This window comes from Halictus rubicundus, chromosome 5 (genome assembly GCF_050948215.1).
Source record: "Halictus rubicundus isolate RS-2024b chromosome 5, iyHalRubi1_principal, whole genome shotgun sequence".
In the NCBI taxonomy this organism is placed as follows: domain Eukaryota; kingdom Metazoa; phylum Arthropoda; class Insecta; order Hymenoptera; family Halictidae; genus Halictus; species Halictus rubicundus.
This window is the reverse complement of record NC_135153.1, coordinates 7,175,889-7,191,725: the sequence shown is the minus strand read 5'-3', so window position 1 is coordinate 7,191,725 and position 15,837 is coordinate 7,175,889. Positions and strand designations below refer to the sequence as shown.

General features: G+C 37.9%; 1 protein-coding gene across 5 annotated transcripts; it reads left to right on the top strand.

Annotated features, from left to right (window-relative positions):
* The first annotated feature begins 229 nt into the window (after positions 1–229).
* LOC143354104 (uncharacterized) lies at positions 230–15,317 on the top strand. 5 transcript variants are annotated; one of them, XM_076787863.1, is made up of 16 exons: positions 230–952; positions 3,270–3,367; positions 3,454–3,527; positions 4,797–5,067; positions 5,144–6,046; positions 6,122–6,473; positions 6,553–6,686; positions 6,773–6,853; positions 6,942–7,106; positions 7,179–7,415; positions 7,514–7,691; positions 7,933–8,004; positions 8,383–8,670; positions 10,132–10,296; positions 10,371–10,748; positions 11,357–15,317. In XM_076787863.1, the coding sequence occupies exons 1-16, from the start codon at positions 898–900 to the stop codon at positions 11,602–11,604; spliced, it is 3,699 nt and encodes a 1,232-aa protein (XP_076643978.1). In that variant the 5' UTR covers positions 230–897; the 3' UTR covers positions 11,605–15,317. The 5 variants fall into 5 exon arrangements, with proteins under 5 accessions (XP_076643978.1, XP_076643977.1, XP_076643974.1 ...); XM_076787862.1 differs by having other exon boundaries at positions 7,176–7,415; XM_076787859.1 differs by lacking the exon at positions 230–952 and adding an exon at positions 2,544–2,847 and having other exon boundaries at positions 7,176–7,415.
* The last annotated feature ends 520 nt before the right edge of the window (positions 15,318–15,837 follow it).

The window sequence follows — 15,837 nt, the reverse complement described above, 5'->3', positions numbered from 1 at the left end:
TGCTTCGTTGCCACGATTTACTGTCGCGTAAAAACGCACCTTTAATATGCCATGTGGTAAATTTAAAGCATGGAGGCAACGTGAGCTAGAGGTCAGAGTGGGTTAGAAACAGTTGTTCCCGATAATTTGATGCACCTATAATTTTTGTCATGAAAATTTTGCGAATACACCTTAACGGTGAAACTTTCGGCAGATGGCGCACGACGAAAGTAATGTCTTTGAAATGGCGTAGCGCTATCTATAGGATTCTAGTAAGCTAGAACGCTTTCCGTTGTGGATCAAGGAAGCAGTGAGAAACAACGGCGGAAGTGGGGATCGTGCGCCATTTTCTATTTTTGCATAGCAGTGAACTAGTGTTGTGTGTGTACATTTTGTGTGATAGAAATCGATGAATTGCTAATAATTCGACAGGAGACGTTTTCGGATAAATGAAATGATTATCGGGAACACGTGCCTCGAATCTTGCGGAATCAGCTCATTTCGCGTTCGTCTTCTGTGTTATCGTGCGTAAGCCCGTACAGCCCGTAGCACGTAAACACTTTTTCCTCATTTCTCTTTTCAACGAGCGAGAGTGGCCCGATCTGTCGATATTCGAACTGTTACGGGGGGGAGGGGGGACATAATATCGGCGATTGCGGCGATCGAGTTCGCCCGATATCGAATATTCTTTCTTGCGCTTCAAAAGAAAACTCGCGACATAGAAGGGAAAACCAATCTGTGATACTAAACAGTACTAAGGTATATAGCTAGGTATAAACGCGACAATTAGATATACGTATGTATGGCGTATGAGACGTAGATAGATCACATAAAGGATCTAGAAAAGCGTTAAGTCCGTTATAGTGCGAGCTGTGAATTTTACCTTGCTCGAGGAACAAACCGGTCAAGAGCAGAAGAATGTCTCAGGAGTCTGTGACAAATGACAAGCAACTGCCAACACCGAAAGATGAAGGTATGTATCAGCACCAGCCTTCTCGCAATTAGTTTACTTTCTGTTTCTTTCGATTATACCTGTAATCTAATGTCTCTTTCAACAAGAATTCCCTATTTTATATCTATCCTCAAAGTTTCGTTTCGATCTGTCTTCCTTTATGAACGAAGTAACCTCTTTTGTTTGTTTTCCTGATAGATATATTTGTTCCGACTTGAAAATGTTGCCTATGTCGTTAGAACGACTGTTCCCCTTGATAAGATGGGTTTATTCTAGACGTTTTCAGGTTTTTCAGTAAAACCGAGGATGTATGAGAAAACGTTGAACCAACCTACATACTCCTAAACATATCAGTGTTTATGTCCAGTAAAAGACTCTGTGTGTTTCTAGATTCTCTGAACATGTATAAAAATACACATCATTTACACAGTATATTTATTCGTTTAAGCCCACATCAAATATTTCTGTATTTAATTTATACATAATCTCGTATCAACATATCATTTAAATGTGGATCCGTAATTTATAAATAAATATTCGAACCACGGGCAGAATTATTATTTTGCAGTATACACGTATATTTTATATATTAAAAGATATTCATACGCACTCGCGTTAAATTTCGGATTTACAAGTTGATATGTCTAAATGATTGAAGGTCAAAGATCATAAAATACCTTCACTGTGTTCCACCAAAGGCGTTGAACCATGTATTTGAAATTTCAGCTCTGTTAAGAAATAGTTGATTAAAAAAATATTGCTGTTCTAACATGATCCGAAGTTTATTCGAATCGATGTTGAATAAACGACTAATTTATAGAAACAAATAAGTACATATTTATTTAATTGTTCAACGGCGTGTCTCGCGTTGAACCGTCCGTCCCTCTTCCCGGACATCAGTTACCAATTCCGTTTAAACGTTCCCGAAAACAGAACCAATGAAACCGAACGTTGACAATAACGTGCTCGGGGACGTACTTGATTGGATCGCGGGGTAAACTCTTGCCACCTAAAAACCACTGGCATTTAGTTCAGTTTGTATCGTGCTAGACGACGTGTAGTATCAAAATTAAGAATTTCGTTTCTTAGCCGCACGGTTACACACGGTGACATAAACAGAACAGACGAGAGTTTCGTGTTCGACACGGGCCATCGTTGCTGGCGCATAAATATAAAAGGTTCAATTTTGTTCGCGATTTATTTTCACGGCGAGTATCGCGATTTTCGGGTAGCCGTTGATCGAAAGGTGATCGATAGACGTTCGTGCGAATTCAAATTTTTCTAGTCAAAAATCTTGTTTTCGTAGCCGAGAATTCTACTGAAATCGAAATACAGAATTTAAGTTCGACCGAGTCGAATTTTTACATTGTTCGCCACGTGTGCTTATCTTCGTTATATTTTAATGCACAAAGCTTGCAGTTCCGCGACGATTAATTCCCGCCAAGTGAAATAATCAGAAGGGAGCATATAATATTTTCTCCTAGAGAAAACGTTATACGTTTCGACGTACATTATAATATATATATATATATATATATATATATATATATATATATATTTTTATTTCGCTCGGCTTGTACGCTTTGTTAATCGGTTCGAACGATAAATCTTCGTCCTTTTCGTCCTTGACGCGATAAATATTTGTTTGACTGTTTCGGCCGGTTAGAACAACGACCTGAACGTTCGACTGCGAAAACCGCGAGATAAAGTCGCGCGAGGGGAAAATTTGACAAGAAAAATGAAATTAGAGTCGCGTAACGTTCTCAGTTCGAATTGGTATCGACGGTCGCGGAAACGTCCGCTGGTTGGACCGACCGGATCACCGTTTCTAGATGCGACTCTGGTCACGCAGACCAGATCCTGCCGATGGTTTCGCAAAAACAAATCTGTCAGCTTTGTTAAACGGGGGACCTTCAGTAAGTACCGATATCTCCTCTCGCAGATTTTTCGAATTTCCGTTCAAATCACCGGCGGTTTACGCCAATGCCAACGTTCGTTAGAACTTTGTATTGTACACAAACCGACAGGTAGACTCGTTTCTGAACGGTTCAGCGGAATATGTATATATATATATATATACATACACGCGCGCACAAACACAATAGAAATTCTTTGCTTCGCGATATTTCTACTCGAAATATTCTATTTTGAATTTTGAATTCAATGATCCAGCCCCTGTCCTCTCCACCTCTCTAACTTGTCTATAAAATTTATAAAAAAAGAAAAACAGCATCTTTTCAAATATTTTACGATGGTTAACAAGCATAGTGCAAACAACTCTGTAAATAATTCTGAAATTTTATAACTAATTGTTTTCTATATTTCTCTGAATTTTTAGGAGATGAAGCAATTATATCAATGTCGGTGGCTGGGGAGGTAACCGACACTTCTATTATGGAAGTGGGCCGTTCAAGACCTCAATTTCAGTATTCCCGGGTATGTCTTGTATTCATACTTTTATACTGCATGGTAATTCGACAAGACACGCTCCCGTCTCTAAACGTTTTCTTTCTCGTTTTTAGGAGGAGTTAATGGTGATAAAGACGTTGCCACTGTCGAAGAGGAGACCTGATTTCTTAGATACTTCGTATAACAAGTGCGTATACTGCGATACAGTATTCTCTCCGTAATCGTGAAAACTTTCGGTCCGCAGAGTCACAGTTACAGAAGAGGTACATACAGTAAATTCTCGATATAAGTCCCCTACGCCGAACGCTATATATGAATTACACATAAATGACCCTTCTCCAGGAATGTCCTAAACATAAGACATACATACTGCCAGGGATAAGAAGGCAGAGAAAATGTCTTTCTTGGATACAATGTTGTACGTAGACAAGGACAGCGAACCTCGCGAGCCGCCGCCGCTGAGGAGTGTAACATAACACGGTCGGGTACATCGGTGTGAGACCAGAACACCACTACTAATCCAATTACAAAACTTCTTTATTTTTCATTATATTTTTATAGGACTTTCACCAACATATTCGTGGCATTTTTTCCTATGAAAAAGATACCAAATATGATATAATTTCGATGATATTTACTTGTTTAATGAACGATGAAAGTTTTTCGCATTACAATTATATTAACGGAAAATTAGTGTAAATATGATCCGAATGGCATCGTTAATTGTTCATCACACAAGTAAATACCATCGAAATTATATCATATTTTGTATCATTTTCATTAGAAAAATGCCACGAACATGTTGATGAAAGATCCCTCCCCCCAAAAAAAGGAAAAATAAAGAAGTTTTTTAATTGGATTAGTAGTGGTCTTCTAGTCTTACAACGTATATCGTTGGGTATATCCCAACCGTGTTATGTTACACTCCTCGGCCGCGGCGGCTCTCGAGCTTCGGCCTCTCACGGGGTGTACCCCGCGGTAGTGTGGAGGGTTCAGGGACCTTTAAACGTTAGGCTTGTAGGGTCTTATATCGAGAATTTACTGTACATGCTTTGTAGTGTTCCGAACGCAGAGAAGGATAGCGATTGAAAAAGAAAGAGGGACTGGCGCTCGAGGCGTTCGGCTAGCATTAAAGAACTTGTGCGAGCTCAGCCTTTTATATTCAAAAATCAAAAATCCTTATTCTTGATTTTTCATCAACGAAAAAGTTGACGATTACAAAAGTTGCAAATCTTCAGATTTGCTTGCGTTAGTGTAAGTTTCACCGATACTCGTCACCTTGCTGGCTCGTTCACTGGTTCCAAGGAGAATCCCTTCTCTGTCGTAGGACTACAATTTTAACAGTTACGGTAGAGATCTTTTTCGCAGTTACGGAGAAAATACAGTATATTGATTAGTTATTATCTTATGCCTTTTTTTATACTAATTTTGTATTTGTTTGAATTAATATATTAAGTTCGCGTGGTGTATGGGATCCTGAACGTTGGCATTCGGGTAGAAAGCGGAGCGATACACCTCCGAAAGACGAGAGAGCTGGACGAGGGGATCAGGTGGCTGAGAACCATGCTAAACGTCGTAACGGCGATCCCCGTGAACGGATCCGTAAAGAACAGGACGGCATTGTTTTGAGTCCTCAGCGTAGGAGTTTCAATTCGGGTTGTTTCGTTAATGTGATATGCAATCAATCTTCTAATCGACGCCCTGAGAGTCCGATAGGGAAGACGGAGGTATTTCTGAGCTAATCCTCGTAGTAGAATAGTTAACGGTAAAGCGCAAAGTTGCTATTGCTGGAGTTGCTTCCAGGTCAGCCACAGGGAGCCTGTTCGACGGATCGGAAGCGGTAGGATCTTGACTCGCGACATTTGGAACTTTCGACCGGAAAACGAAAAGCTCGAGCCGGAACGTACGGATTTCACTTTTCGTGCTGGAGCAACCGGGGGTACGTCTATACGTGACCGCGACCATAGAGACACTCGCGACGGAAAGGATCGAGAGACAGTGAGGGAGAGGGATCGAGAACGCGATAATTTGCGCGATCGAGACGAGAGGAACGAGCGTTACGAGCGAAGATCTTTCGGCCGCGACTATGGGGACAGGGAAAGGGAACGTGATCGGGACAGGGGTGTTGAGCGGAACGATCGCAATCATCAGCCGGATCGTGAGAAAGATCGTGGACGGGAGCGAAGATTTAGCAACGATCGGAGGCGAACTTACAGCGAGAATCGCAACGACGTGGACGAGCCGGAGTGGTTCAGCTCCGGGCCGACTTCTCAGCACGACACCATCGAGCTGAGAGGATTCGAGGATATTCCTGAAGAGAAGGTTTTGAACAATAGCAGCACCGCGAAGAACAAAAAGCAGGCTCCGGTGCAGAAGAAACGTGGGAAAAAGAATTCGGTGGAAAAGGATGAGAAGCAGACTGAAAATTCGGCGGGCCCGAAAGGCCGAAGCACACCGACCACGATGGATCAATCTATGAACGTTGTTGCCGCACCGCATTCTCCCATCTCGGAACAGAACGAATCGACCTCGCTTGCCCAGAAAACGAACCACGACTCGATCGAAAGCGCCGTCACCGAGCCGAGCTGCGAGACAACCGATATTTCAACTACTACCAACCAAAATCAGGAGGACAGTCATCCCGACTTCAACCTCGATGACTTCTTGAAGTCTGACACGTTCCCTGGTGTACCTGGACTGTTAACTGTAAGATACGGAACACACGAAACGTTATGTTTCTTTACTTACAAATTTGCTCATATTTTCTTCTCTCGTTTCTAGAACGGAGTCGGCTCGAATGGAGGAACTTGTTCGCGATTTAGTCAGTGGTTCAAGAGGGAGAGTCCAGTCCAACAAGTTGATAGTCGCAGAACTTCTATTCAGGATGATATATTGAACAATCTTCTGAATGATATTACAGAGCCAAATATTCAGATCCCGTCGGTAACCGAATCTAACACGTACTTTGCTCCCATCTCTCCTGCCAATACAACTACGAATACGACTACATCCACCACCGGAGTGAAATTGTTGGAAATGTTACAACGCGGGAATAAACCGAGTCAGAACGGCCAAGGAGATGCGACTAGTAGTGTTGTACCGTTAATGAAGAATACAACTATTAAAGATATGGGTGAGGATTCGTCGGGTTTTCATTTTTAATTCGTAGAATAATATAGTAGGCTGGTGAATGATGATCCCGGTTTTTATAGAAGTTGGTGGAAAAGTTGTGCATAGCCTGGAGGATTTGGAAGCACGTATGCGAGGTGGTGCTCCTCCACCTACATCTGCGATCGATCAACCTCGTGTGAATAAGACTGAAGATCTCTCTGCTTTTAAAAAATTGGTAATCCTAATACGATTTTACAACTAACTTGATCTTTGATCAGAATGAATATATAATTTTCTCAATTCTGTTCATGCGAAATGTAGCTTGCTCAAGTGACTGGAGGACAAGCTATACCAGCGTCGAATGGACCTATCTCTCAAAAGCAACCGGTAACATTAATGCAAGTAAGATCATCGTATTGTTCTTCTTTCTATGCTACGCAGTTACACAACACTTGGTTCGATGTTTTAAACAATATTTTGTTTTCTGTAGTTACTTAATTCCCAACTAAAAACCCAACCAATTGCTTCTCAGCAATCGGTCCCAGAACCAATTCAGCCGACTTTTAATCATGTTGGTTCTCTTGGGCCAACGCAGCATCCGCATCAGGCACAAATGCAACACGAAAACCTAATGAAAGTGTTGCAAATTCAGCAGGTTGGTATCGCGAAAGTTTTTCAAGGGGAGTAGAACAGAATTTCTTATTAATTGCTATTCTTGTAATAGCAGCAACAAAAACAACAACACCAGCAGCAACACCAACAACAACAACATTCGGACATGCTGTCGATAATGATGGGTGGTCAACGAATGTTAGGTGTGAGTCCTGTGCCACCGGAAATGCAGATGATGCTCAACAATGTCCCAACGAGTCAGGAACTTCTGCAGAGACCGGAAGCTCAAGCCATTATTCAGGGTCTTCAACAAGGAGAAATAACTAGGCAGCACCTTATACAGCAATTACAGGTTTGCGTATAATTTCGACATTATTATTAGTTGATTATCAATCATTGTTAAAAATGATTGACCAGCCGTTTGTTATCGCCTAATAATGTATCGTACAGAACCCAGCCATGCAGCACCGTCATAGGGAAGTTTTAGTCAATATTTTAAAAATGTACGGTGGTACCACTCCTCGTACCGTAAGTCCGCATCCCAGTGCGCCCACTCCGCAAGATCATATCTTGCAGCAGATGCTGTATCAACAGCAACAACAGAGGATTCCATCGCCCATGAACAATGGTGAGTTGTAAATGTTGTTCTCTAGTGAGACATTCTTCTTTTCGACAATACGCGCTCGGTGAAATTTGACTTTCGTCATCTCTTATCGTGTCGATTACCTTCTCACGAACAGGTACAACATTGTTGTGTACTTTTCTTATCGTTAATTACACGTGTCTTTAAAAGTAGATACTTATGCACATCGTAGTACATATATATATATAATATAGTTCAAATCTGTATGGTGATATTTGGAATGCAGCTTATTGCCCACCTTCGATAATATCTCCAAATTTGACCGCTAGTCCCAGTACATTAACGGTGCAGCATCCAGGTAGAATTTTTTAATAATATTAACTGTTATTTTATGTTGCCACTTTGTACTAGCTGGGTAACTGTAATATAACAGCTTCGAATCACCCCCTTTCTTTAATTTCAAACTCGTTTAGACCTCGTTAGACCGAATCATAAGTAACTTTCCCACTGTTTTAAAAAAATTACAAAAACACAAGAATCGGAATAAGAAAATTTCGATCGAAGTTATTTGTGATTCGACAACATAGATATAGATTATCCGAAGAGTGCTACTGTCGCTTCTTATTAAAAAGAAAAATTAGATAATCCATAACAGCAGAGTTCTTTCGAAGATCGTTCGTTAAAGATGATCCGTTGGTTTTAATATGTGCATGATTTTTTATTATTTATTTAACAGTGATGCAGCATAGAGTTCCCTCGCCGCGGGAGATTGCTATGCATGCTCAGACTATAATGCAAAATACTCTAATTAAGAAAAAGTTGGAGGAGCAGCGTGAGAATTACCGCAAGCGGCAGGATCAACAGCAACAGCAGCAACAACAACAGCAGCAGCAGCAACAGCAAGTTCAACAGAGAGCGTCGAGTCCTGTTAACTCGCCTGCGAAGCAGACCATGAGCCCGACGCCGCTCGCTTTTACCCCAACATCGGTGTTACGTAAAATGACCGCCGATAAGGAGCCTGAGGGTGCGAATCACTCTAATCATAAATTAGAATCTGCTTTCTCCTACTCTCCTAAAATTAACGAAAACCGTAACAATTATCGCAACGCGAACCAATGCAAAAGGTGGTCCGATTCACGAACACCCATTTCCACTGACAACGCAACGCAATTTACCACCACTAATGATAACGCTAATGAGCATGGTACTGTAACCGAAATCATCGCTTCGCGTTCTTCAGACCCATTACACGAGGCGAATAACAATGGCAACGTGGAACCGGGAGAATCCGCGTTAAAGACAAAGTATCTTTCTTTCTCGCAGCTGAACAAAGATGCAAACAATAATTCGAATTTGAATACCTCGAGGGATTCCCTCACTGACGAGACGAATAATATACTAAACGAGAACGACACGTCCACTAAAGTGACCACCGTGACAGACATAAGCGATACTAATAACAACAGTCCTCTCATCCGTGATAAATGTTTGCCTAAACAGTTTGAGCTTGAAACGGTAACATTCGATATTAACAAAGCCATAGGTAACGCGGAAGAGAACAATGTGTTGCATTCAGAGGACGATGAAGTTTTGACTTGAAATGTTGAGCGTTCGGTGAACTTCATGCCACGGAGGAAAAAAAAATTCACTATTCTATATGACTGTTGTCCGATGTAAAATTACTTTTTATTTTCTGTATTAAAACAAGTAACGAGAATTTTGTTTTCTTTCCTTTCTTTCTTTTAATTTTTTTTTGTCTTGCTTGACACCTTTAATGTGTTTGAAAGCTGATTTGTCCGTAATTTTTCCAAGATGATACACATGAGAATAAGTCTTTTTAATTTCGAGTATAACAGTATCGGTACCACTGAACAATATGAGTGAATCATTTTGCACAGACCAATACATGAACGTATTGCAAAAGAAAAGTATGTTGAAATAGTTTTAAAATAAAAAGCTTTATAAACACATGTCATACTTTACGTTATCCTTTACACATTCTCATTTTCCTTTGGTGAATTTGTTTTAACGTGTTTCTACTTCGATGCATGTGCTTCTTCAGTATTTTTAGACATCATGATTTTAAGCGGTTTAGGAGATTGAATGAACAATGTGTTGATGAGGGACGTATAACGTTAGTACCAATAATGATCATGGTGTTTGATAGTTTCTAAACATTGATCCATTTCCATTTTAAATGTTTTCATAAAATAAAAATTTTAAAAATAGTAGTATTTTTAGTCAACGTTATTTCATTTTTAAATCAATGAATTATGTTCCATAACACCATGTTTTCGACCTATAATTAGTAAGGACTATTCTTTTCTCGAAATCATTTCCAAAATCTATTATTCAGTTTTGGTATCGTAATAAGTTTCTATATTTATTTGTGAATATACAATATATTGTTGTAAATATTGTATACTATATTTATATGGTTGACAATAATCTCCTTAACATGCTGTTTTTTTTTATTGTTATGTAGGTAATAGTAATGATCCATCGAAATTAGCAAACCAGTCGCAAGCATCGCAGATGCAGCATATGCAATCTGCAGTTCAGTTACTGACACAAATTTCCCGACATAATGCATTGCGGCCACAGTCTGTACAATCTACATGGTCGAATCCAAGCATCAAACAACATCCAGGTATTTTTATATATGTTTTAAACTTTCCAAACGGCTATTTCGAACAAATACTAAGCACATGTTGCTCGTTACAGGTCGACCAATAGTGAAAGGTGGTGGTGGTAATGCTGGCACCCAATTTCAATACAGTGGGAATTCAGATTTTCAGCAACAGCAGCAACAACAACAACATAGAACAGTTGCAAGCGTGTATGGTAATCCCGTGCGCTCCAAGCATACAATGACTGCTAACATGCCCCACCACAACGTGTCGCAATACAATATTGCACAGAACTCAATGATAAGCCAGAGGTCGAACACTCTGAACAACCAAATCAAAGTGCAACAAGCTCAGTCGCATCTTGCAAATATGCAACACCAACCGCAACAGCAACAACCACAGCAACAACAGCGGTCGCTTAACTCGCAAATGCAAACGGTTTTGAATCAAAACTACAATTCCAATCGTACAGGTAACAACAACGGTTCTACATACAAAAAAACAAAAATAGTGACTATACTGCACGATTAAATATAGTTGTACAATCCCCCACAACCTTGTGAACGTGTATGTTCCTTTGTTATTAATCGTGCAACCGTAGAAACGTATCCTGATACACTCTATCGTATTAACTGTATTGTTCTGAAACTTTTTCAGGTGTCTTCCTCTTGCTTAATCAAATTGCATGCAATGGTGTTCAGAAATTGGAGTAATTAAATGTCACACATTAGATGCTCCTCTTATTTATACCAGTCTAGACAACATTTATCTTTGGATCGAACTAGAAGTAAAAAACCCAATAGTTTCTTTCAGGCAGCCCTAATTTCTCTCATGCAACACATCTCCATTAAGTCGCTAACATTTTCTTTTTTTTCCTTTCATATAATCATATTCCATTGCGTCTTGTTTTCCAGTAATTTATGTATATTTATATTTATGTGTGTGTATACATACATTGTGTTTTATGTGTGTGTATACATTTTATATATATACATATTATATATTATAATATCTGCGTCTATTATAATTATCTGCGTCGAGATAGTGCCGCGAATAAATTTGATTTTATTGTTTCCACAGATGGGCGGGTAATGCGGTCACAGCAAATAAGTATGCCCGTAGGTCGTCAAACGTCACCTGGTTTAGGATATGTCGGTACAAACGGTGGAGATCTATCGCCAACCTCGAATCAATTGGCGCGATGGTTTAGTCCAGAGCTTCTTGCACAGGCGCGGGCTGGTAAGCTTCCGGAGCTTGTCCAGACAAATGTTTTGTCCTTGGAGGAATTAGAAAGACTTCAACATGCATCGACTACAGTGCATAATTAGATCGACATATTGTACCTTCTCATATTTACAATTGCAAGCAGAGAGGACTTCATTGGCAGTTATTGTTCTAACAAATTAAATCTTTTAAATTAGATGGCTTTTCATATTAAACACACACAGTGCGAAGAACTCACTCTCATTGAAGAAGTAAAAGGAGAAGAAGACGAAGGAAAAAAGACTATCTAAGTAACACAATAACAAAACAAAAAAGAAATCTTGTTTGCATATACAAAGTCATTTAGGTAATAAACCTTAACGGGAATAAGGTTTAGCAAAGTAATATATGCATATATATATATATATACATATATGTATATACATACATATATATGTATATATATACATATACATATATATATATATATATATATAACTTGGTCAGAAATATTTTTGGACACGGTACAGATGAGTTAAATAGTATTTCCTTTTTGTATGGGAAGGTCCTTCTTTTTAAGTATCTCACGACTTATTTGTAACAAATTTTACAAAGTGTGTTAACTAACAAAAGAAAAAGTTACAAATGTACAGAGGACACAGAATAAGATGTAAGATTGAAACTAATTAACAAAAGGAGAAAAAAAAAAGAAACAAGTCTAAACGAGAACAGCTTTTTATGGAGAACATTTGTTGCTTATAAGACTGAGAAACATGGAAATTATTACTATTGACTACATGGAAGAAAAATACTATTTCACTATAGGCATAGTTTTTAAATGGCAAAATATAAATATTATTTATCTAAGCACAGACAGCAAATACGTTTATTATTTACAAATTAATTTATATTTCGAGATCTAAGATTTACGAATGTCTGAATCGGAAATTATTCGAATTAATATAATGGAAAAATCAAATCGCAAAGCTTGCAAAGTCCTTTGGACGAGTAGCATCCTCGAAACCTGAAAACAAGTTGCAGTTTGCAGCACTTTGGAGTACAGTTATATATACAGAGAAAAGTGTCATATACTACTTATATTATTACGGACAGAATGAACATGCAAGATAACGATACAAAAGCGAGCACGCCAAGTCTTGCGTATATTAAAGAAAAAAAAATAAATATATAATATATACTTTGTAGAAGTGTGAGGGTACAGTGTTATTATCATGTTTGACAGCGAAGGTTAGCGATTAACCATGGCAAATATAATAACAGATGCATTTGCATAATTTATGAAGGGAAAGAACACATAAGAGAACACTCAATGAACAAAGAACATTCCATCGATAATAGAAGGATAAAATAATTGAAACGTATTAATAAATTCAAAAGATTTCGAATATCAATATGCCTGCCAACACGCATTTGCATTATAATTAACTTGTTATTTTTGTGATTACATTTTTCGTACAATTATAATAATTATATTTAGTCTATAGAATGAATAATAATAATGCAGAAACTTGTTCTTCTTTTCTTTTTCATTTTTCACTTTTTCCGTTATATAGTTAATGATTAATTCGCAATGGAATCTCGCGTCACTTGCATGGAACTACAATTCCTGTTGATTTAAGAAAAACAAAAAAGTTATTCGTATACTTTAAAATATTTATAAGTCGAGAAGAAATATCTAAAACAGAGCTAACGTAAAATTAATGTGACAGAAAAAAGTATTTACCTACATTTATTTATACGATCCTAAGTTTTATTTGAAATCATAAAATTTACGGCTCCATTTGCTACATGAAATGAAGCTTCGAATTTGGGTTAATTTATTATGTAATTTCGCTTATCAACATTTTTATAATAATATGTTCTTTGTATCGTCGATTATAAATTTGATGGGTTTAAGATTCCATGTAAACTATTTCGTTCGATGTGTTTTCAATTGAAAAATCTAGCAATGTGTTCGTGAAAATTTATTGTACAATTTACAGAATTGTACATTAAATGTTGATTACAAAAATAATTTGTAATAAAACAATTGTCTTACATGGCATAACTTTCAGACCAAAAACAACTTAATCGGACACAAATGTAACAATCCTAATGCTGCACTGTGCTGCAGATTTAATCGTATGCTCCATGGAAAAATTGAATTAATCGTTTTGGCTCTCTCCAAGCATGTAATTTTCGTTTAATTAGCAGACAAAAATTAGTGGAATATATGGTGTATTGTATCATCCAATACAGTTAATGACTACGTTATTCGAGACTGTGCGATGTTGTATATTTTCATTATTCTAAAGTTCTCGATATGTCGAGTAAGGGTGTAACACTTGGATTATAGTTTTCATTGCCCAATCGATATCTGTTCACTGTTTAAACTTATATACCGCGTCCATAACTGTGGAAACCATACTATGTAAAAGATACAATACAAGTACTGCCAACAACAAATGTATTACATAGTGTTATTAAGTACCAAAAAAAAAAAAATAGGCAGTGAGATTTGTTTTCAAATATCACTTTCAAATAACGTTGTTGACTTAGGAGAGGCTATTACAATTGAAATCTATAAAATTTAAAAGGACAATTAAAAAAAGAAATGATCTTTATGAAGCAAATTATGCATTTATGTTAAAACCTCATGTCTAAGACTAGTAATGCTTGACCAATATTTGGTGGAAAAAAACGTTTATTATAAAATCTGTAAGAGACTTTTAATTCACTTTTTTAAGAAATAAAAAAAGTAATAGTGTTTCCTGCTTTATTGATCGTAAACAGTGAAGAACTCTGACCCACAGATATGCAAACTTAAAAAGATTGTTTCATGATTAAAAAATTTTTGTACATATTTGAAATCCTATGCAGACTAAAGTTTATTAGTCCATCTACTGGATTGATAATTTGTAAATAAAGTTAATAAATATTACATTATGTGAAAATTAAAAAAAAACGTCACAAATAAATACAAAGAACTGTAATTGTAATTTTAGTTGATTCATTTATTTATTGAAGTGAAATTGGATTGATATCGGTAGAGCGATAAACTTCGGTACCTATTCGATGTATTCTTCTGTAAAGTATTAATTTTAATTAATAATTAGTTTAAATTCTACTATATCGTATATAATAAATTTTTATAGGTTCGATTTTAGTTCCATTTAAAAATCGTGAGCGGAAGTTGAAAGCGACGGCGTATTTGTTTTATTATGGTTTGTAATTTTTATTATCTTTGTACTCTTCGGTGATCTCATAAAATAGTTGCTTCGCAAGAAGGCTAACGAAAAGAATTATAATAATATCATTGCGTATACATATTTTTTTCAATTGTATTTTATTTCTGGAATACGCATCGTACAATTCTACAAACTCGTTTCCATTTCATTTCCTACATGCCTGTTCTGTGTTTTTCTGCGTTTCATGTTCTGTATTTCCGAATACGTCGCATATTCGTAAACGGTGTATCAACTTCGGCCGTTTCCGCGAGATCTAGCGACTCCGGCCCGAGAATTCCCGAACGGCGGACACGGGACCCGCTCCGTGAGACGCAGAAGTTTGTACAATGGCGAATCATCGTAGTTCGAGGTGCATCGTTGGTCCTGTGTCGCCTAACAACTTCGGCCACATATAACATCAGCAACACCACCGAAAACTCGTCGAATAGAGTAGACTCACGTTTACTCGAACGTCTGATTAGTGTTTCCGTGGCGACCTGTTAGACATGAATAATTACCAGACCTGAGAATAGATTTTGTTCCATGTGCATTCCTGTGTCTACGAGTCTCGTAAAACGCATTATTTCGTAATAAACGTACACACATACTTATATCCGACTCTTCATTTATTATTTATAAAATAATTGCCAAGCATTCGTTCGTAATTAGCAATGACGGAAAGGGAAACACGACATCGACAACGCAGCAGACGTTTATTCACAGAGTCCCAGAATGGTCGTCGGAAAGCGAGAAGTAATCTATCGACAACACTTCGTTAGCGAAACGGGATCGATGTCGTGTCGTGACAAGTTCGAGCGAGGGAATCGGTAAGACGACAGAAAGAAACCGTTTCGTTCTTAACGAATACGGGCACGTTATATCTTTTAGCCCTTCCTATTTCATTATTGTCTCGTCTGATATTTAGTTGTTCGAAAAAATAAAACAGGAGAAAGGGAGACCGAACAGAAGGTTCTCTGTTGCGAGCATGCGAACGTGAGAAAAGATAGGTAGCGTATGGCGTAGGATGTATTGGCAGATCCATGCGAAATCATTTAGCCTAGCGCCATTAATGGCAGCCATTGTGTACCGTGCGCCCTTCAGGGTTGCCATTCGGCTCGTATTCTTGTAAGC